The sequence below is a fragment of the Cimex lectularius genome, unplaced genomic scaffold (assembly GCF_000648675.2).
Source record: "Cimex lectularius strain Harlan isolate CLEC.00 unplaced genomic scaffold, Clec_2.1 scaffold195, whole genome shotgun sequence".
Taxonomy (NCBI): Eukaryota; Metazoa; Arthropoda; class Insecta; order Hemiptera; family Cimicidae; genus Cimex; species Cimex lectularius.
The window spans coordinates 615,950-640,254 of NW_019392761.1; the positions used below are offsets into that span (position 1 = coordinate 615,950).

The 24,305-nt window shown below is 38.1% G+C and overlaps 1 protein-coding gene across 2 annotated transcripts in view; it reads left to right on the forward strand.

Moving 5' to 3' along the window:
• LOC106663317 overlaps nucleotides 1-23,981 on the forward strand; it is a 157,897-nt gene extending 133,916 nt beyond the window's left edge. For both annotated transcript variants that reach the window (XM_014388055.2, XM_014388056.2), the window contains exons 5-11: nucleotides 12,181-12,246; nucleotides 13,990-16,610; nucleotides 20,023-20,178; nucleotides 20,283-20,411; nucleotides 21,558-21,702; nucleotides 22,257-22,391; nucleotides 23,088-23,981. In XM_014388055.2, the coding sequence (XP_014243541.1) occupies nucleotides 12,181-12,246; nucleotides 13,990-16,610; nucleotides 20,023-20,178; nucleotides 20,283-20,411; nucleotides 21,558-21,702; nucleotides 22,257-22,391; nucleotides 23,088-23,248 (3,413 nt within the window). In that variant the 3' untranslated portion in view covers nucleotides 23,249-23,981. The remainder of the gene's footprint in view (nucleotides 1-12,180; nucleotides 12,247-13,989; nucleotides 16,611-20,022; nucleotides 20,179-20,282; nucleotides 20,412-21,557; nucleotides 21,703-22,256; nucleotides 22,392-23,087) is intronic.
• The last annotated feature ends 324 nt before the right edge of the window (nucleotides 23,982-24,305 follow it).

Here is a 24,305-nt window from a genome sequence, read left to right on the forward strand (position 1 = left end):
TCCTGTTGTTCTTTTTGACGAAAAAGTGCTTTTTATCGTATATATATAATAATCGCTCCGTTTCGTTTTTGAGTTTATTGAGATTGAATGTATTTATTAACGCGAATGGGTAGCGTTAGAATATCATCGATTATTTGAGTCTACGGTTATGTTTTTTGAAGAAGTAAGGCTGTTTTCTTGAGGAGCGAATGAGTATTTTACAGTTGTATCTTTCTTTTTTTTGTCTTTGTACATTGAGAGTGAGAGTGAGACAGTTAGTTTAGAGAGACTATTAGCCCGATTGTTTAGCGTAAGAACTGCAGCCAGTATTTGAATCTCCTGTTATGCTTTTGAGAAAACAGAGCTATTTTCTTACATATACTTCTTGATAGTCTTGCGGTATTTCTTTTTTGTGTGTATAGAGATTGAAAGTATTTATTAGCTCGAATGTGTAGCGTGAGAACGGCAGCGAGTATTTAGGTTTCCTGTTATGTTTTGAGAAATAGGGCTATTTCTAGTATATATATATGCTACTTGATACTCTTGCTGTATTTCATTTTGTGTGTATGGAGATTGAATGTATTTATTAGCGCGAATGTGTTGTCTTTGAACGGCAGCGATTATTGGAGTCTTCTGTTAGGTTTTTGAGAAAACAGAGCTATTTTCTTACATATACTTCTTGATAGTCTTGCGGTATTTCTTTTTTTTTGTGTATAGAGATTGAAAGTATTTATTAGCGCGAATGTGTTGTCTTTGAACGGCAGCGATTATTGGAGTCTTCTGTTAGGTTTTTGAGAAAACAGAGCTATTTTCTTACATATACTTCTTGATAGTCTTGCGGTATTTCTTTTTTTTTGTGTATAGAGATTGAAAGTATTTATTAGCTCGAATGTGTAGCGTGAGAACGGCAGCGAGTATTTAGGTTTCCTGTTATGTTTTGAGAAATAGGGCTATTTCTAGTATATATATATGCTACTTGATACTCTTGCTGTATTTCATTTTGTGTGTATGGAGATTGAATGTATTTATTAGCGCGAATGTGTTGTCTTTGAACGGCAGCGATTATTGGAGTCTTCTGTTAGGTTTTTGAGAAAACAGAGCTATTTTCTTACATATACTTCTTGATAGTCTTGCGGTATTTCTTTTTTTTTGTGTATAGAGATTGAAAGTATTTATTAGCTCGAATGTGTAGCGTGAGAACGGCAGCGATTATTTGGGTCTGCTGTGATGTTTTTTTGCGAAAACAGGGCTGTTTTGACGAGCAGCTTTGATTTGATAAGTATCTCGTGTGTTTTAGTTTGGATGTATTTAATAGCTGGTATGTGTACTGTAAAAAGGCGTACTAATGATCCAACAAATCAACTAGAAAAAAATGCATACATCAATGTTTTTTACTGTTTATATTTCCATTTTGCGAGCCTAGACAAATCTCAAGAAAGAACGTGACTCCGCTTACGAGAATTTTTAATGAATGGCGTATTATTCCCCGTTAAGTCTCACGTTTGTACGCATACTTATGCCAACAGTGTGATGATAATTTATGCTGGAAGTACGTAGCCTGGAATAACATACACTTCGGTCTACCGACATGTGCATGAGATATGTGCGAGAGATGTTTTACATAATACTTATTGCATTTTAGTTTTAACAGTTTGCCGTGGAATTTTTACTGCATTAATGAAACGACTTAAAACCCTTTTCCTGCGAATGGTGACAAGTGAATAAAACTGATACACAGACGATAAAGGCGGATCAAATAGCATCCGTTCTCTCCCCCGAGACAAACTCTCATTTGTTCCTCTGTTCTCTCATTCCAGTAACCCGAAAAACCGGTTCCAGCCAATGGCACCACTGGATAATTGGCGGACGACAATGTTTAGTTTAAAATTCCTTTTTATTGGTTTATCGCTGATTGTGATTAGCCTTTTATTTGTCATAATTGACCAATTAGCCGCCGATAAAAATTAATCTGACGACCTAACGTTTAATACAGTTCGTAACATGTAAGAAATGGTCTGTGATGATTTGGGTTAGTCAGACTCAGCAGTTTTGAACGTAATTTTAAGGTTAAAAGGAGTCTGCACCTTTACGACCTTATCGAGATAAGTATTGGTCCGTGTGCAAGTTCCTCTTATCCTAAAGCTTTCTTAAGGGTCTTTTTTTGTCAGTAGTAGAAATCTTAGCCTCCAGAGGTTCACGAACAGAAGATATGTTCCGATGTTTCTTTTTCTTCCTGGCAATATCCGTCCTTCGAAACTGCACGCCTCTGGAGCCTGTAATGACCATCAGCAGATATATTATCATTCTAGTCCTAAAACATCCTAAAGTTAGTTTTTGCGATAGTTTAATGAACTTTTAACAAGCTTCCTGGAATACAAGCCCATGTAACCAAGGACTAAGTCTTAACCCATTATTTGATGGATCGACCCTAAATGGTTTAGGGCCGATAGGTGTCCTCACTGAACTTTCCTTGGCCAATTTATTGACCCATTTGCCCTGTATCACCTTTTCCCCAATGTCTGACAGCGCATTAGACTTTAATATCTATGAGGTTGCCTTTACTGCCGCCTTGCCGTCCGAGTAGATGGGTACTGTTTTGTTTGTAATACCCAGCCTTTTTATCTTCTTGGGCGTGTTCTGGCTACAGCTAAACCAGACGGCATGTTTTCATATTTTTTCCTCTTCCTGGCAATATCTGCACTTGCTAGTATATCCTGCTCCGAGTCTATGTGCCTCCGGGTTTTGCAGTCTTATTATCATTTCGGTCCTAAAACATCCTAAATACAATAGTTCTGCCTTTAGTTTCTGCGATAGTTTGAACATTTTTAGCAATTTAGGGCCAATAGGTCGAACTTTCTTACCTAAGTGTGTAGAGATTAGTGACCGTTAATCGATAGTTATTCAGATATCGTGAGATGCGGTCGGGTGTGATGTAGGTTTCTGAAAAACATTTTCTTTATCGTGCCAACGTTGCCAAGGCACTCTCAACACGACACGCAAGGATGGCACAATTACACAGAAGATAAACACTTTGAGCCCTGAAGATGATCTCAATAAAGATCGAAACGTTGGCACGATAAAGAAAATGTTTTTCTGAAACCTACATCACTCCCGACCGCATCTCACGATATCTGAATAACTTTCTTACCTAATTTGTCGATCTCATCGTTCCTCCTCTGCCCTGTGTGCTCTGGTTCTTCAAGGATAACTTTGTTGTCCCTAATGTCTGGCAGAACCTTGATCCAATCCCAAATAGCTCTGCATTACTACCTATGCTTTAGTGCCGCTTGGCTCTCGATAGAAGAATAGCAGATGGCTATTCTTTTGTGCGATTATCCAGTCGTTCGAAGAAGGATGTTCGATAACAACAGGATACAACAGAGGACATGTTTCCCTGTTCTTCTTCTTTCTGGCAATATCAACACATACTTGTTTCTGCTGCTTCGAGCCTATGAGTCTAGATTTTCCAGTCTGCAGTCCTATTACCATTATATTCCTAAAACACCAACATTCAGTAGAGCTGACCTTATTTTATAAGGTGCCTAACTTTATGCAAGAGTTTGATGAACAATTTAGCACGCTTCTGTCTTGGAATTGCCCATACTCAAGATTTATTCTTAACTCATTGTCTTATTGAGCTACGTTTTTGGCAATTTGGTATGTTGCAGAAGGGTTCCGGGCCGATAGATGTCCTCGTCGAACTTTCCTTATAAACCTCCTCGATGTCCTTTGTGTCCTGTTACCCAAACAAGGGTAATTTTGTTTTCTGACAGGGGCTTGGTGCAATACCAAACAGTTCGAGTAGATGGCTATTCTTTTGCTGGTAATAACCAGCCTTTGTTCAATAGCCACAATTACCCCTGAAATAAGGGGGCATACCGCCCAAGTCCTTGATATCACTAGATGCCATCGCTTGGTATAGTTCCATAAAAAAAGCAGTCTGCTCTACCGGGTATTTTGCATTTCGGGAACCTGGCATCAACAGGCACCCCTAGAATCTTGTCTGCCTGAGTTTTCTCCCGAATTATGCTTTTTATGCGAGCTATTGTAGTCTGCCCAAACATTAGCCTATGAATTGTTTCTCAATCCACTCCCTGGATGAAGTTAAAATTAGTTTAAATTAATTAAGGTTTTGGTTGAGATAAAAAAGTCAGCGTCACAAGCGGGATTCGAAGTCACGACCTTCGCTTGTGACAATGACTGTTTTACCTCAACCTTAATTAATTGAAAAGAATTTATTTGGTCAAGCGGACCAGGAAACCTAATAAAATGTTAAAATGAGTTAAGAATACCGTTCAGATATAAAATAACTGTTAATAATCAGTTACGAAAATCACGGAAAAGAATAAAGAATGTATATTTGTTTATTCTTTCATAATCGAAGTGTAGAGAGAATTTTGGGCCGATTTGATACAATCACACTTCCACCCAAGACCTACCGCACTCTCTACTTCGTCCATTATGGCTATCGCACATCCGACTTGGCAAATCGGTTGTCGAACCCTAAGATAACGAGATTAGAAGTACTGCTTAACCGTGTCAGCAGAAACGTAAGGTAAACAATTTTTTGAAACGCAAAACCATTATCGCCGAAAGGTCAACGTGAGCCAGGAGGAAAGACGCGCAATGTTCGAAGTGGTAAATAACTCGTGTTCAACTTTATTTTTAGATCCAATTCCTGATATCTTATTCCTCACGAAAAATCAACCCTAGATATAGACCAAAATCAATCTATTAGATTGTTGATCTTTGCCAGGACATGTTTTAGTTTTAGAATGGATTTCTACCGCCTATTTTCATTTTATCTCAAAAATCCTAGGATTATATTGCCGTATATATTATAAATGATTATTTGTATTTTTTTACTGCGATAATTAAGCAACCAAGTTCTGTATTCAGGATGAATGGATTTAAGGCTAAATGTACCCTCTGATGTATTTATCCGCCTCGAGTTTTTGTTAGCTATCAACCAACTATCTACAAGTAGTGGGCTTGATTTCTTGGACTTAATTTCTAGGCCATATTTACTATTTGTTTTTGTCAATAAATCTGACCCAACCACTGACGATTTATTGAGAATGACATCCGATCTAAACTTTAGTGCGGCATTGCAATATAGAACGCATCATTAATCGAAAATGCTTTTATTGGTAGTTTTGAAAAATTTGGTGGGGAATAGTAGTACCAACATCTAGTTGAATGTTTAGACTAATAGCCCATGTAAAAATGGCAAAAAAGATCAGACTTAATACGCAACCCTCGGGAAGTCCCACATAAGCCGTCCCATGCGTAATATAGCTTTTCTCCGCCTAATTCACTCTTTTTCCCTTTTTAATTTCGAAAAACAGTTTTTAAGTTCAAATTAAACATTTTTAATTTCAAATCATCCTTTTTTACGTTCAAATTAGAAGTTTTTAATTTTATATCACTTTTTTACCTTCGGATTAACACTTTTTAACTTCAAATCAACCTTTTTTTTACCATCAATTAGTTTTTTTAAATTTCAATTAAACCGTTTTTAACTTCAAATGAACCATCTTTAATTTAAAATAAGTTTTTTAACTTCACAGTAACCTTTTTTAGATTCAAATTAACATGTTTTAATTTCAAATGAACCTGTTTTTCCTATAAATTACCCCTTTTTAATTTCAAATTGATTTTTTTAAACTCAAATTAATCCTTTTTAATTTCGAATTAACCTATCCTTTAAAACTTAAAAAAAATGAGGAGATTGTATGACATAATGGAAAGGGAAATTACAGTTTATTTGCATTGTTTATTTTTTAATATAAAATAATTGGTTTATAAAATAATTACTTCATATTGTAAAAAATCTGGAAATAATGAAGAACCATGTTTTCATATTTAATTGCGTTTAACTTTTAATTTTAATCGTAATTAATGTTTGTATGGTTTTAAGAGCCTCAATTATTTTATATTTAAAAATACTCAAATTAAAGAATTCTTAATTTTTATATTTACTTTATATCATTTTTAATTTTAATTGTATTTAATTTTCATATTATGGTCTTCTAAGAGGCTAATTATTTTATATTATATATAAAAAAATTCGTAAATCTCCAGGAATTTTACTTTACGTGTTTACATTTCATACAAAATGCTTAGTTCTTAATACATTAATGAAAGGGTTAATATGAAATTAATGAATTCTGAACATTCTGAACAGAGACACGGCATCCCACAGATTTTCCATCTCTATACATTAATAAACCTACAAAGAAAATGCCTCTGACGTTAGTTCTATCTCGTGGTATATTTACACTAATAACCTGGTGTAAAAATGGCAAATAGGATCGGTCTTAATTAGCCCCCTGTGGGAAGTCCTCTATGTCATCGATCAGAAATTCATGTCTCCTAAGAATTCACATATATCTAAGGTCTAGGATTTTGAAGTTCCTCACCTCCAAAATTCCACTGTCATCGAGAGTGTAGTAAAAGACCCCTGAAATTTTCAATTCATCAATCGCTAAATCAAAAAGCTACGAAATACGGCTTTATAATTTTCTTATTTTAATGCCTAGCCAATAACCTTTTTTGAACAAAAATTTAGAATGGTATTTATAAATTTTCCACGTCTTTTTTTCCCTTAAGGAGGATTTTATGAACGTGGAAGTGTTACGTTTTTAATTTGAAAGCGGTCGTGATATAATCGTCGAAATTCTTAAAAGGAATTTAGATTTGCTTTTGAGAAAACTACGTGACGAGAATGCGTTGGTGGCGGTTTATGTTGACACAACTACCAAATATATTCGACGTCCGGTCGAACCTTGCCTGGGAATTTAAAACATTAATCCATTTCAGAAACTTAAGTTATTTGATGTTGCACGTTGTCTGCCGATTTTTATGTTACGTTTCACCTTTAATTTTCGTCGTGTCTTGTTCGCGTACTTATATTCACTATAAATATTAGTCCGTAGGAATAAACAGGCCGCTGATAGATTTTTGAATTTCCTTTTCGGTTTGTACTTAGTTCTGGGTATATTTTAGGTTTTACGATCCATCGGTTTCTCTAATGTCGATCCGGGAAGTTTGCTGTTATGCGCCGGATAACCATCTAAGTGGAGCCACAACCGCGGTCTGGTCAGTAGGGCCACTTCCTCGACCGTTTGACGAAGGATATAAAGAGAGAAATTGAAATACATTTCCGCCATTAAAAATCGATATTTTTTTTGGATGGGAGTGCGACCTACATCTATTTTGTACCCCTATGATTAAGAACATACCGCGGAAAGTGCGCCTTTTCACATAAAGCTTTCTCGGTGCCTCTTCGTGCACTTATCTTGGTTTGAGAAAATTACCGAAGTTAGTATACGGTTTAGTGCTTCGCACGTTCAAATGATGTGTGGCGTTGTCTCTGGTTTCGCAGTGTTGGGCCACCATTCTACAGCTCTATGTGTGACCGGGAGTACAGCAAACTCATCGGTGGATTTACTCTTCAGTTTTTGCTGTGACTGACTCATCCACATGAGCCTTTGGCCATAGGTCAAACCTAGGTACTTATTTTCTTTAGAGATGGTTATGGCTTCGAATTTTAGAGTGGGTGTTCTATTAAGGTGGCCATTCACGATCTCTCCAAATGGAACCGCGCCAAGCCGTACAGCTCCATTTGGAGTGTCTGAAATTTGAGGGGGCATTCACGACCGCTCCACAGCCAGTCGCGCCGAACGTCAACCAGTGAATTACCTTCTCAAAATGGATGACGATCTCTTGTGCTACTATTCGGTTTATTTACATATTAAAAGCAAAAAATCGAAGAGGAAATGGTGTAAGAAGTGGCTCCTGAACAGAAGCCGTAATACCCACATCAATTTGAGTACAGATCTTTCCCTTGAACCCGCTGATAAGAGGAACTATTTAAGGATTTATTTATTCATTATATTTAGTGTTCTGTTGACCAAATTACTTCTTTCGATTATTTAATCTTTTTTGTAAGGTTTTGGTTGAAATGAAAAAGCTAGTGCCACGAGTGGGATCTGAATTCATGGCCTTCGGCTAAATACGCCGCTGCTCTACCACTTGAGCTATTGTGACTTCGATCCTTTCCGACACCAAAAAATGGCAAAAAGAGAGAAAATTCGAAAGGTTGTAGGTTGAGATGGGGAGTTGGTGCCCGAGTGGATCGAACTATCGAAATCACGATAGCTCAAGTGGTTAGCGCAGCGGCGTATTTAGCCGAATGTCGTGGATTCGAATCCCCTCGTGACGCTATTTTTTTATTTCAACCAAAACCTTCCAAAAAAAAAAAAAGATTAACGTCTTATTTATATTTACTCCAGCTTGTTACCCCCTAGATTAGAAAACAAAAGACAGTCATGAGAGAAATCATCACTACATGAAAGGTTGGCAACCACATTACGATTTCTCACAACAGGGATGAACTACAAAGAACTTAAGTTCTCTACTACGATTTCTGATCATTGTTAGGCGTAATCAATGCAATATCAACTGGTTGAGGATCGAATTTCTTTTATTTCTATCGTGGTAATATAATCATTGTCCACCACTTTCATAAACATGGTAAACGTTCATCCAATTCAATCACCTCAACAATAAAACTCGATTGGACCAATAAAGAATAAACGTTTTTGACTTTTTGAGAATGTACGAAGGAGATGTATGCTCAGTGACATAAAGACGGAGATTGCGCCAAAAAAACGAGGGTTTTCCCATTCACGACCAGGCCAGCGCGCCAAAATCCCCACTCTCCACGCCAAGTTTTCCCATTCACGAACGCGCCATGCCGTCGTCGCGCCGTAGATATTTGGAGTGGCGCGATGGAGTTTGGACCGTCGAATATTCGGCACAGCCGGGCAGGCCAGTTCAGTTTTGCCATTGACGTAGTTTTTGGAACGGCGTCGCTCCGTTTGGACTGCTAGGAGCGATCGTGAATGGCCACCTTAAAGGCACTCCTGTCTTTGCAGGCTTTTTAGTTTGTTTTGTGTCTATTATGCAGTGTTTTGGGCCCCATATTAGAGCTCAATATGTGTCTAGGTTTCATGTAATTTCGTATAATACATCTTCTTGGGTATATTCTCAGTTTTGGTTGTAGAATCCCTGGCCGATGCAAAGTAGGGACTTAACCGCTTGAACGTTGGTCAAAGGTCATACCTACGTGCACTTACTTTCTTTGTAGAAGGTTATGGCTTAATATTTTAGCGTGGGTTCTTTTTGGTTTAGTCTCTCTGGATAATGCTTAGTAGTGCCTAGGCCTTGTGTAGTATGGCCTGTATGACTTCTCCACTCGAGCCTTTGATCAATGGTTATAGGTTCTTAGTTTCTTTCGTTATAGCTTTATTTTGTAGAGAGCTTTTAGTTATAGCCTCTTAGGTCAGTGCTTAGTATCGCCTTGGTCTTATGTAGTATGCTGTCTATGACTTCTCCAATGGAACCTTTGAAACTGATCCACATGAGCCTTTGGTCAAAGGTCTTTATTTTCTTTGGAAATGGTTACGACTTTATCTTATGAAGTGAGTGGTTTTAGGTGTAACCGTTTACACCTAAAAGCAGGCCTTTTCTGGCCAATGCTTAATAGTACCTAGGCCTTCTGAAGTAAACATACTTTACTGATCCATTAGGTTGTCTATATGACTTATCCACTTGAGCTTTTGATCAAAGGCTATACCTAGATACTTAGCTTCTTTAGAGAAGCTTAAGATTTCATTTTTTAGAGTGGGTACTTTCATATTTCGCGTCCTCCTTTTTTTTAGGTACGAGAGAGGTTTTCTTAGAGTTGATATTTAAATAAATTTTCTCATAGCTTAAGTGCATTTTACATCTGATACGATCGTATCATCAATTTTCCCTTGATGATTGTCGCCAGGGTATCTGCGTAACATACGCTATTGGATCACCCCAAATTACATAAGTTGCAATAATCAAAAGTTCACTGCAAACTAATACAGTATGATGTGAGGTTTAGGAGCCGGCAGACGGCTGAGGTCATCGCTGGACTCCGCGCCTTGTTGCTTCTTTTTCTTTGCGTATTTTTTTGTTCAAGTGGAGTCATTTGAGCGTCTCGATCTGGTTTGTCTATATCGTACAATCTAATACAGAACTCAATGCTCATACCTCACGGGTTTAATGACCAATTATGAAACGCTATCCTTCGGAATGTAGAAACGCCATATTTTCCCATAATTATATGAAAATTGGGGCTTTAGATCAGACAATCTTCGATTATCCCACTTTGAATTATTTTAGCGGGATTGAAATATGATCAGTCTGAAGGGGCATTACAAAATCGTTAGCGGACCTCTGAGAACTCCGAGGCACGACAATGCTCGACATCACGAAAGACACGTTTTCCGACCTCCAGAATATAATTTCGACTCTCGAAATTTGCCTCCTGCCGAAACTATTTCGGTTTTATTCTCATCATTACGCTCCTACGATTTGCCGTAATTTGTATTTTTATCGGCAGTCCTGATTAATTGCCTTCGACACTCATAATCGGTTTTATGCTGAGTTTTCTTTTTGTATGGATTGGCACCTTACCGATGGAAAGAATAGATTATGTTTGCTACAATTAGTTGGCAAATAAGACTATGAACAAATAGTTGAAATATTTCATCCATTTTGAGAAAATGTAGCATCGGACGTCCGATCATTGTAGTCGATTTCGTCATTTTGCAAAGCTTAATGGTGGGTTTGTACGTACAACATGATATCAACCACTCCAGGACCTCGTGCGATTTAATTTCCTTGAAATTTTGAGTTCCAACCCTTTAATTTTCCTTAGTTTTATGTTACAAAAGCGCTAGAGTCAGCAACTTTGTTTTCGTTACTATTTATTCCAGCTATAGACGTCTTAAAGGTCAGGAATGGTACGGGATAAAAAGTGTTGGTTTTAGGGAGGCTTCTGTATTGAAAAAGCCTAGGAAGGATCGGTTTGAAGGATTTTGAACTGGAGCGACTGGGTTCTTTGGAGGTTGCTGAGAGAGGAAGGTAGTTGAGGTTGATCAGATAAGTGATATGGCGGTGAAGATTATTTACTAAGATTTGGTTTTATCGAGTCTGACCATTTTTCCAAACAGGAGAGATAGTGGAGGTTTGTGAGGACTACTATGTCTGGGTTTGTTGAAAGACCTATCGCTAGAATATGTAAGGATTGTCATATCCCATTTGATTTGAGTGCATGTAGTTTATACTCTTCTTCTTTTTAAATCGAGTTTGAAGGTGAAGATTATTTCCGGGAATCTTGTTTCGTTGAGTCTGACCATTTTTCCACAGATCAGAGATGCTCCTGGACATTTCCCTTCACAGGGTCTGGATTTGCGGAAAACATGGTTACCATCTGAATATCGGGATTGAGAAGAATGCCTGCATTTTATACTGATAGTTTCTTTTGAGTGAGTTTATCGGTTTCAAGGAAGACTTTTGTCGATGTAACGTCCCAATAGCGGATGTCACTGGTTGTTAAGGTAGGCATAGATTTATAGGAGGTGATATGAGTAAAAAAGGCTCTCGGCATCTGGTTGTCGAGTCTGGCCATTTTTCGAAAGAGGAGAGAATTTTCTGTAGGTTTCCCAAGTGTTCCAATGGATTTGTTGAATGTTTAGCAATCGTCTGAATATGCGAGATATGCTGTATCCCCATTGATAGGAATGTCTGTATTTTATACGGTTCTTTTCTTTTAAGTCGAGTTTATCGGGCCCAAGGAAGACGTTTGTCGATGTAACGTCCCAGTAGTGGATGGCGTTGTTTACTGGGATAGCCACTGTGCTGTATTAGATCGAGGGACACGTGATGGTCTGAACCAGGGCTGAAGGTTATGTCCTAGAATTTGTCTTGTCTGAAGAAAAGAGATGCTCTTGGAGATTTTTAAAGGCCACTGTATCTGGAGGAGTAGTGTCTGGGAATGCATGCAGTTGATGCTGTTCTTTTGTTTTGAGTCGAGTTTGACAATTTGTCCGAGGAGTGATTGGAACACAGGGGAATTGGATGGCAGTAATGTCTTGTAATGGAGTTGTGTACTGGCAGTTCTTTTCTTCCTATCGACAAGCAAATATTAAAATGATAAAACCCATATCCAACTATGTTGACACGACCTGGAAAGAAAAATATACTCGGTTAGGATTTTGCGCGTATAATATCGACCTTTAACAACAGCTTAAGTCTCTCACAATTAAAATTGTTTTGCTTTAAATGTTTAATTAATAATTTTTTTTATTATGATTCCAGGGGAGGAATGCGCCTTTCCTAACCGAACGATGGAACAAGATCCGGTGCCTGTCGAAGAAACAACTTGTAAGCTTTAAATTTATTAATTTAATCTAATAAAAATTGAATACAAAGTTAGGTAGTGACTAACCTTTGTGGAGTATTTAAAAAAAACGATTCATCGTCATCAACTGAAGGTTGCACTACGCAACATCTTTCTCCTTATATTGTTTAAAACACCACCCTTTCTCATTACACATTCGCGCTAATAAATATGTTCAATATAAAACACACAAAAAGGAAACACAGAACGAATATCAAGTACTACATAGAAAAAAAATAGCCCTATTTTCTCTAAAAACGGAACAGGAGACCCAAATTTCCCTGCCATTCTCTCGCTACACATTCGCGCTAATAAATATGTTCAATATAAAACACACAAGAAAGGAAACGCAGAACAAATATCAAGTACTACATAGAAAAAAAAATAGCCCTGTTTTCTCTAAAAACGGAAAAGGAGACCCAAATTTCGCTGCCGTTCTCTCGCTACACATTCGCGCTAATAAATATGTTCAATATAAAACACACAAAAAGGAAACACAGAACGAATATCAAGTACTACCTAGAAAAAAAATAGCCCTGTTTTCTCTAAAAACGGAACAGGAGGCCAAAATTTCGCTGCCATTCTCTCGCTACACATTCGCGCTAATAAATATTTTCAATATAAAAGACACAAAAAGGAAACACAGAACGAGTACTATATACATGCAAGAAAACTGCCCTTTTTCCGCTGAAAATCACAACAGGGAACCCAAATACAATTAGCTTTCTTTTAACCCTTTACTCATAATCTTGGTAATATAATCGAGGATCTATGGGATATACAACATTCTGAAATGGGCCTTCTCATGCTAGACATTGGTGCTAATAAATACACTTAATATCAAAAGACAAAAAAAGATATACAAAACGAGGTATCAAATATTATATAAATTAATCAACCGTGTTAACAGAGGCCCCAAATACTCGCTGCCTGGGCAATTTTCATATCTGATATCCTACTAGCTCGCTATATGGAGCCATATAAATGACACCCATCAATTAATTTGGAAACATCGATCAACTTTTTCTCTTAACCCTGTACTGTTCTTGCTAATTTAATTTAGGATCTATGGAACGCTCAATATTAGACCATCTGCCCGGCCACGCTACCCATTCTCGCTAATAAATACATTCAATTTCGAAGCAAAACGAGATATCTATCAAGTATATATTTAAGCGTATATACAAGAAAACTCCCCAGTTTTCGCAAAAAAGCGTAACGGGGAACCCAATAGAAACTATTGTTGCCCTGATAAAGCGCAAGTCTCATATCTGGTGGCAAACTCGTTCTATATATGGAGCCAAGCAATGATATCCAACCAATCAAGTGGGAACAATCGAGCAACCCTCCTTTTAACGGTTTATACATAATCTAGCTATTCTAATTGAGGATCTATGAGGTATCAATATAGCGCTGTCAACCTCTCACACTACATATTCACACTAATAAATACATTCACCCTCAATATACACAAAACACGAGATATACATCAGATACTACATACAAGAAAACAGCCCTTTTTCCTCCAATAATCCGAACTGGCGACTCAGATAACACGTTGTTCAGCTCAAGTGCAAGTCTCACATCTAGCCTACTCGCTCTCTGTAAGGAGCCAAGTCTCACTCTTCAATTAAGTGGGAAACATCGGACAACCTTTCTATCTACCCGTTGCTTATAGTATAGTTATAATAATATCACTGACGCATGGTTTTGTTTTTATTTTTCAGTTGCTGACAAAATGCTGAGCAAAGGGCCCTCAGATCAAATCTCTGTTCCACCGAGGCTTCCCCCGGATGGCCACGAATTTCCCGTCCACTACGATGAAATACCGACAAGGCGCCGTGAGCGGCCCCAAGGGAAAATTCAGTTTTCTCCCAAAATGGAAAAACGGCACTCGTTCAAGGGAAATCCTCCTGTCACCCGGAAAACGAGCCTGCCTTCCGCCGACTCCTTCAAACACGGCCTCTGGCGCAACGACGAGAAGAGTGAAAAAAGCGTACGTGATAAAATAGCCATGTTTTCCACTGCAGCGTCGAATCAAGAGAAGACCTGCCCTCCGCAACCGGCCCCCGTGGTCAGCTCCTACGTAAAACTCAATAAATTTAAAAGCACTGACGATGTGTCTCATAAAAGCGCGGCTTATAAAGTTCCTTTGTCCGACATGAAAAATAACGACGGCACGAAAAACGGACAGATCAAGAAAGGCATGTTACCATATCGGAGCCTTCTCGACGTCACTGGAAACTCGTTTGAAGACAGTAAATCAAAGTTCGAACAGACCGAATCGAACAAGAGGACGCAGAGCACGACGGACCTGACTTGCGGTTTCTTAGAATGCGAGCCCGTTTCTACGGGAGTGGAATATTCAACGCTGCCTCGCAAATCCGACGCGAAACCGACGGGTTTCGACAAAAGAAACTCCGTTCAGACGCCGACCTTGTCGAGAGCGGTGAGTTTCAGCGGGAGCACTAAGCTCCATCCTCGCTCTCAGAGCCTCGTTGACGTAGGTGTGAGACCGCCGTTGCTCAACAGCAAATCGACCGAAGAGGCGCGGAAGTCTTCCCTCAACCACCTGATCGAGCAGAGAAAAAAGAGTATGTCGAAATTACGAGGTCTCGTCATACCCGAGAAAGTTCCCGAAGTCCCGACGACCCAATTTGTCATCGACCTTCCAGAAATCAAGAGCAAAGACTGCCAAATCAGTACGGACCTACCGATCGACAAGCCGAATCTAGATAAGAAATGTCGCGATGTAATTTACTCTAATACTGATGTGACGACGTCGGCGACGCTCCCGAACAAACCGATAACGGCGATAGGAGTGCCTCCATGGAAAGGCGAGAACTCCTACGACCTCCCGAAATACTCTCCGGCCTTTAAAAGAAAGTCTTTGGCTCTGTACTACGGGCTACCTTCGTCCGTGTCGTCGGTGAGCTCCTCCCTGAGCTCGAGTAGGGAAGAACTCAGGAGCTTCAACGAAGTCGGCAAGAACGGCAATGTCCCGCAAGGAAGAGTCAACATCTCTACCAACAGCCCTCAAAACCAATCCGAGCCCAAATCTTTAGAAAGCATCACATCACCCTCCATATCAGATTTGAGCTTTGAGTACGTCAGCAACTCGCCCAATTTAAAAGGCAGCAACGACAAACTCAAATACGAATATTCTTCCAAGATTAAAAACAATTACGAAATGAGAAGTCCGGAAGAAGAAAGCGACAACGATTCCGCAGTCAGCTCTAGCCGTTCGAGCATATCACACGGATATTCCCCGCCACACTCGCCCATGCCCGGCCTCAACAGGACGGAAAACGCGAACAATTTCATCAATCATCATGGAAACGGATTAATCCTGAAGAGGACCTTGTCTTCCGAAACGACGGCCTCCACTTCCTCCATCGGGTCCACGTTGACTTCCGGCTCCCAAGCCAGTTGCAGCAGCGTCTCGTCTTCATCCAGCGTCGACAGCAGGAGAGTTTTAAAACCGCAGAGCGTCGAAGCCATAAATCGTAAAAACGTTCTGTCATCCGCCAAATTCAGCAGTGGGCTGGACTTGAAAGTAGGACTTCCTCCAATGCAAAAAGTGCAAATTGCCGACGGTAAAACGAATACTGAACTAGCCAATGAATTGACAGGATTGCACACAAAATCATCTGGTAAAATTGACGATAAACTTCCTCAGGAAAGAATGTCCAACGGCGAAACGCTGGAAATAAAAATCGTCAGCGAGCAAATAATCGTCGAAGACACATCGATCAACGAAGACTGCCTGAAAGCGTCCGACTCTTCATTCGGCGAGAGTTTCATACCCATAGAAAACAATATTAACAACGACAAATCTGAAAATGATGTTTGCATTTTAAACAATAACAACAACAATACCAACAACAACAACTTCACCCTCCAAAGTCCGGAGCCTTTCGTCGAGAAAGGAAGCTTCGATAGTCTCGACGGAAATAAATTGATCGAAACGTCAGAATGGCCAGAAAAGGAAAACGAAACGATCAACAAGCAGACACTCGAAAACGGAACACATAAAATTTCCGAGACTAAAATGACAAAAACAGCCAAAAGTTTGTTGAACCAAAAGCCCGTCAATGTCAACAGCATGAAAAAAGTTTTCGAAAAAATCGACAATTTCTCGGTTCCAAATGGCCGTTTAAAAACGAGCAACTCTGCGGCAAACGTTCTCATCCAACACCCTCGCGTATCCTCCATAGATTCGACGACTAGCGACGACAGCTACGTCCCGACTACAACACCATACGGCTCTATAACCAACCTACAAAAAGAACAGCAGTTCGGCAGCATCACATCCTTAGCTTCTTCTACAAGTCTTATATCTCAGCAGGTAAACAGTTCTTTCATCTCTTTCACGAATTCCGTTTTACGATTATGAGACAAATGTGGAAAACAAGCAACGATTATGCAAATATTAAAAATACATTATATAGAACATAGGTATACAGATTCACGAACAAGGGTTTCGGCTTCTCGTCATTATCAGTAGAAGACATAGCAAACGATGAAAAAACGACTAGACTACAAGTTTATCTTCCAATAAAGCCCAAGACGAAATCCTTCAGTATTCGAAGTTTGGTCGTTTCCGATCATTTTGGTCAGAATGTTTCGGTCTGACGGATAAGTTTCCGCTTCTCACCATCTTCACCGATGGGCTCAGCAAGGATAGCAGTTTATCATCCCGTAGGCCCCAAGAGAGGGTAAATCTTACAATATACTGATGTTTGTAGTTGGGTTGGTTTCAATCGTTTGGGTAAGACGGTATGTTTCAGTTCGTTTAGTTTAGACATGTTTCGGCTTCTCATCATCTTCATTAGTGTACACAGTAGGGGTAGGAGTTCATCTCATCGTAAACCGCTTAGAGGAAAACGTTTTCTTTATATCCATCACTATTATAACTCTGACTCTTAACTTCTGACTCAGTCGCTGATTCTCACTAGCTCCTTGACTGGAACTCTCACTTTCTGTCTCTCTCACTCTCTCTTTCTCTCTCTCTCACTCATTCTATCTCTTTTTAGTTTCTCTCACTCACCCACAATCTCTCTCTCTCTCTCTCTCTCTCTCTCTCTCTCTCTCTCTCTCTCTCACACACACACACACACAGTTATAACCCACGTTGGATTAAGAGAGGTCTAAGGGACCTATTCTGCGTGGCTAAATAAAACGCTATCAATCTCTCTCCCTCTCTCTCTCTCTCTCTCTCTCTCTCTCTCTCTCTCTNCTCTCTCTCTCGCTCACAATCTCACTCTCTCTCTCTCTCTCTCTCTCTCTCTCTCTCTCTCTCTCTCTCTTTCACTCACTCACTCACTCACAGTCTCGCGCTCCCTCCCCCCACTCCTTCTCTCACTCCCTCCCCCACTCCTTCTCTCACTCCCATTTACTCACCCTCTCTCTTTCTAGTTTCTCTCATTCACAATCTCTCGTCCCCCCTTTCTCTCGTTCACTCACTCACTAACTCTTTCTCCTTCTCTCTCTCTCCCTCACTCATTCACTCTTTCTCTGAGTTGTTTTTGGGGTAGTTTTTTTTTTGCTTTCTTCATGGCATACTTTCCTAGGGCTTGTGGTGTTCTTAGTTATTCCAAGAGTTCCTGTTTGATCTGGCAGTTCAGATAGGTTTTGAGTTGATCACGTAAGCTTTGAGAGTTTTTAGAACGGACCGGCTTTGTGATACGGCAGTCCGGCCTGAAAGATAGTCGTGGTGACCCAAGGGCCATGTGGTGCGTATAGTTAAGCCGATTTATCCCCATACCCGTACCATTATACATTTTTGGAGCCATCTGTGTAACACAGAAGAATCTCCCGGTTTATCTTCTTTTGTACTATACATTCTTGATTAATTTTCTCATAAATTATGGAGAAGTTCGAGTTTTAACAGAAAAAACCAAAAATATCGCCATTATTTTTGAGATTCATACAGAGGTCAAGGGAACTTTCCTGTTAATTTTGCGTGTAGAAACACCTCCTGACACATGAATATACAAGACCCTAATGTCTATTTTGTATGTTTTAATACAAATTCAACTTTTTTTCAAAGGTTTTTCAAAGCAGTCCGGTTTAAAACGGCACCTAGTGAAAATGGCAATTGATGTGTAGGTTTGGAATAGGCCAGATGTAAATAATTTTGCTTTCTAAAATCGATTTATCGCCCTTACAACTCTTACTTTCACTTTTAAATTCACATTACCATCGCCTATGAATAATTCTGCTTTTAGCAATGGCCAATTTTATGCAGATAAACTTTCGTGTACGATTATTTCATTCCAAAGTAGATACAGCGTCAGATTGACACAGCATGAAATGCAGTTCCAATTTTTCAAGGATCGTTTTTGATCATTTTTTGGCATAAACAGATGATTTGAATTGAAAAATGTCAATAAGGATGTTGCTTCAATGAGAAGAACTGTTTGGGAACAATTTTTGTACAACACTCTCGTTCTTGATACAAACTTGTACTCTACCTTTCATAATTCGTAAATTAAAATTTTTCTTATACACTCTGATTTTCCTAAGGCTTGGAAAACTACCATTACTCATCCAAACCGATTAAATCCAAATGCCTTCAGGTTAGCTCTCTTAGATCCTGGTCATAGCTGTACTTGCGTACTCCTCAAAGTAACTGATGACATCCGCCTAGGCATAGAACATGGATTATGCTCAGACTTAGTACTTCTTGACTTCTTTAATACCTTCGGTTCTATTTCACATCAAATTTTCATTAACTAATCCAGTACTATGTTTAGTTCTTCTAATCTACCTTTGAATCAATTCCAATATGTATTTACCAATACCTCAGTGGTGTTTCTCAAGGTTCATTCATTAGACCATGGTTATTTTCCCATTTCATAAATGATACATCCTCCTCTCTCTCCTGTTGCAAAAGATCATCTTCATATGGATGACTTTCTGTTTTACAAGCAGTGCAAACTAGCTGAGATGCCGATTTTTATTTTTAATTGCTTTCCTTTCAATTGTGTACTGTCAGACAAGTTTGGCTTCTTCCCATATTCAGAGATCTTGTAAAACCCAAAAGGAAATTCTACAATATACCACGCCTAATATATAAATACCAATACTCTCAATTCTGGAGACTCCAATTGGACAAGGCTGGTGCTCAATGGCGTCCCTCAAGGTTCAGTCATTGTACCGCTGTTATTTTCCATTTATGTAAATAATAAATCTTCCTCTCTCTACAAATATCTTTATGCAGATCATTTTCAGTTTTACATGGCTAATGCTAACTTTATAAAATCTTCAAAGATGGTAGGCGTTAATTGCTTTTAGGATCAGAGTCGGGTATTCAGATCTTCCTAATATCTTGCTGTTATCCTTCTTCACAATTCTGTGAGAAATCTTGGTGTAAAATTATCCTGTGACCTTTCATGTCAGAAGAATCAACGACATTAGCAAATAAGAGTATTAATCTCTATTTTGCCTGAGAAGCTTGGGCAGTTTACTCCGGTTTGTTCAAATCTTGCCAAAAGTCTTGTCTTACCAATGTCTTTCACCTATTATTCACCATAATTTATTTTTTCCATATTTTGGAGCATTCTACTTTATTCTTGGCCGTGAGATAGAACCCCTCACCTTACACTTTTTAAAATTATATATAGGATATCACAGGTAATTTGTTATCAATGGTGTGAAAGTAGATATTTATGCATAAATAAATTTATCTCATGCCTTGTCCATTTGCAGGAATTAATTATTAATGATTATGTTTTTTCCATGTTTGTTTTCTTAAGGAACTATCACAATTGATTGAAGAAGCGAATCATACTTTGGAAGATGGCGGAAATGCTCACGAAGTAGTCGTTGTCATCCTCCATCGGGACAATCCAGGGGGTAGTATCGGAATTACGCTAGCAGGAGGTGCAGACTACGAAGCTAAAGAAATTACTGTAAGTAGTTTTATCGAATTTGAAAAACATGACTGACATGTTAGGTCGAAATAATTATACAACTTAGCAGCTGCTTTTCTATTTATCCATTATATTAATTTCAGGTCCATAAGGTACTCGTAGGAAGCCCAGCTGAAAGAGACGGAAGAATACAGAAAGGCGATCGAATACTTTCTATTAACGGAAAGAGCATGAAAGGATTAACACATTATGAATCCCTCGCCATACTTAAGGTATTAATTTACATTCAAATACTTTTATAAAATACACAAATGGATGACAATTGTAATAAAATAGATGTGAGTTCAGTTGTTAAGAATAACAAATAAATAAAAATCTAAGGACAATTTTACACTCTGACTCTTTGACTTCTGGCTTTTTCCCATTTGATATAGACTCTGATTCTCTTTCCCTCGCTGGCTCCTGACTCTTTAGCCATCTGACTCACTATCTGATTCTCCCTCACTCACTCTACAAGGTTAACTCTGACTCTTTTACTTCTAGTTCTTTATCCATCTGACTTAGACTTTGATTCTCAGTCACTCTTTGATTCCATCTCTCTCTCTCCCTCTCCCTTTCACTCTCTCTCTTTCTCTTTCTCTCTCTCACTCACTCTATCTCAGTCTCTCAGTCCTCCTCCTTTCCCCCTCTCACTCCCTCTGATCATCTGACTTTTATTCCTATGATCTCTTATGGCAGTTTTTCATCTGATTCTCACTGACTCTTTGACTCCTGGCTCTATCTCTTTCTCTCTCTATTTAACTCTTACTCTTATTCTGAGTGTATGGGCACTTAGTAACAAACAAAAGGTGACCTTGCAATGGATGTCTGAAAAGCTTCTTACGGCTTGATGGTTATCAGAGAATCTTAGCCGTAAACAATGAATCATATTCACCCACTTGAGAATAGGCCATATTTGTCCACGCAGGTGCCTTGGATGTAGAGAAATGTAATTGGCTTGTTACAAAGATCAAAAAAGCATTTGCCTTAGTGGGTCCAATTTTTGGAGGGTTCGGAAATGATTTTGCAGGATTTACATTTTTTGGTTTATCCTGCAGTGTATTAGGGAAGGAGTGCAAGAATCAAGGGATGACGGAATGACACAATTCCTTGGTAAGTAGAGGATGTTGCTTGTGTGTTACGGTCGATGGGGATGCTTATTGTATTCAGCATATAGATCAATGTGTATGTTGACTTGACAGGTCATGCTTTGATTCCCCTGAATGAGTCCCCAAAACAATATATATATGACCTATATGAACAATTTAAATTAATAAACCCTCCAATTATTTAAGAAACTATGACATATTTGAAAAATAATCTGTAACTTTCATTCTGCTTTTTTACATATTTGTGATGGAAGAATTTCATGTTCACAGGCCCCTAGACCCGAAGTTGTGCTCGTTGTGTCTCGCCACAAAGTAGAAACTCCAGATGAATCCAGCCTAAACAGAAGCACAATGAATAACATCAGAATGAGCCGTCAATTAGATACAAAATATACATCACCTATAATCGAAAAAGGTAAGCTTTTAACTAAATGCTTGAAACAAGTGCTGACAATCAATGCGGGTTTACTGCAGTGCTTAAAAGGAATTTGATGTCGGTGGCCTAAGCATTTTCAATAAGTTTATAAGTTCTGTCATGAACAGCACAATTGACATTCTCCTGATTTAAACAGAAAGTTTGTACACGTTCAGAAGGGCTATCATTTTATCAATTTTCCATATTTCTGAATTTTTTTACATTTTGCAAAATATATTTTTTTTAAACAACAAACTTTTAATAAATTTTTTAAACATAAGTTTATGTTGATGATCGATTTTGGTCTGCCAGTAGGTGAACTCATGTTGAACTGGCACACGGTCACTTACTGGGTCTGTCTCTTCTTGCGAGTTTTTAAGTTATGAAAAGGCATTTCGGCATTGTGCCATCTTCAGTGAGGAACAGTTCCAGGTATGGCACAATGCTCAAACGCATTTTAACAACTCAAAAACCCACAAATGGAGACAGACTCAGTAAGCGACCCTGTGCCAGTTCAGTATGAATGTAAGTTTAATCTAAATTGTCTTGTTAAGGTTTGGAATTGAAATGGGGCCCGGTGGCTACTGTGGTGCTAAATAAAGATGGTGCAGGTCTGGGCTTCAGTCTCGAAGGAGGAAAAGATTCACCTTTTGGCGATCAGCCGCTAACGGTAAAAAAGATATTCACAGGTATGCAAATTTCTGTATTATACATATTTTCTTTAAGTAATGTCACTTTTTTATTCAAACGTGAGGCAACCTTTTTCTTACTCTTTATGCATAATCTAGATAATCGAGTTGAGAATCTTAGAAAATGATATGTTTATCCAGTATTATGTACAAGAAAACAGCTATGTTTCCTTATATGGCCCAGCTCAAGCACAAGTCTCATATCGAGTGGCCTACACGCTCTCTATATGGATATATGGAGCCAAGAGACACCATTCATTTAAGTGGGAAACATTGAGCAACCCTTTTTTTAACTACTTACATATTAATCTAGCTAATTTAATTGAGGATCTATGGTGTACTCAATATTCCGTCATAGGTCCTGTCACACTAGTACACATTCGTGCTAATAAATACATTCACTCTCAATATACACAAAAGAAGATATACACCAGGTACTACATATAAGATATCAGCCATTGTTTCCTTCAAAAAATGGAACATGGGACACAAACATAGCCGTGCTCAGGGGCAACTTCTGAAGTCGGTTTTCTATCAGGAGCCAAAGAACACCCTTCAATTATGTGGACATAAATGATGCATATATTTGCTTAAAAGTGTCTGTGTATCCTTAAATCAGAATTAATTTATTGTATCAGTATTAAATGCTTATTGAACTGTTACCTTGTTATAAATTTAAATTGTTATTTATTTCAGGCGGATGTGCTGAAAAATGCGGCCAACTTTTTGCTGGTGATGAATTGATTAGTGTGAACAACATCGACTTGAGCGAACTGTCTAGAATCGAGGCTTGGGCTTTAATGAAAAGGTTACCAGATGGAAAAGTTCATTTAAACATTCGACACCCAATTTCTTAATATATCCTTATAAGGATTAGTTTATAATAATGGTTGAATCACGAGCCAGATAAGAGAAAAAATTATGCCGGCTCGCGATTAATTATATATTTATTTTGCTAATAAATTGTATATATTTATATCTGTTTCTGTGAATAGTAATATCACATGTTGAACTTGCATTAAAAATAAGTTTATATTTGCTTATTCAAATATATTATTTGTATTTTTTAAAGAAAATCTGTGATAGCTAAATTACAAAATTAAAAGTTTAGTGTATTTTTTCATTTGTTAATTATTTTGCCATTGGTTTGTTTGAATAACTTGGCGTTTTCTTTTCTAAGGTCGTGATCTCGGTGTGATACATAAAAATTGGCCGTTATAAATTCATTGTTCATCCTGATCTGATTGAAAATAAAACACAAGAGAAAAATTGTATCGGATAAATAAAACTGCAGATATGTTTATCAAAACCATTTAAATATTGTTGAAATAACAGCAATTTAAACTTGCTGGTTTGAATTTCAATTACACACGAGTATTCCAGAGGGGTCGAAAGAAATATTTTTTGAATTACTTAAATATGAAATCTTTACAGAGAGAAAATTTATTTGAGTTATTGTACGCCAGTTTGGTTGATATGTTTATTTTCTTAAGCTTTTACTGAAAAAACGTTCTTCCTTTCAATTACTAACATTGCTCATTTTCTATTTGGCATGGCAAGTGAACTGAGTATTTATTTTTGTTTAAATTAATTTTTTTTATAATATAAAGAGGTCAACTTTTCCCTATTTTGTAAAAGAAATAATTCTCTTTTTTTACTGTTTATTTAATTTAGAAACTGGAATTAAACATTCTTTCTACAATACCAATTAATAATGTAACTATTAATATGATTGTATTTTGTGTGTATATATGCTAATGTTTCATATGCCTAAATTAAAAGATGGTTTATCATTCATTGAATCTTTTTTTCCCCTGGAACCACAACAAACTCCCCGCCAAATTTAACAAAATAATTCTGGGCAGTGCCATCTTAGCCGTGGATCCACTAATCCAAGAAAATAAAAACAGAAAT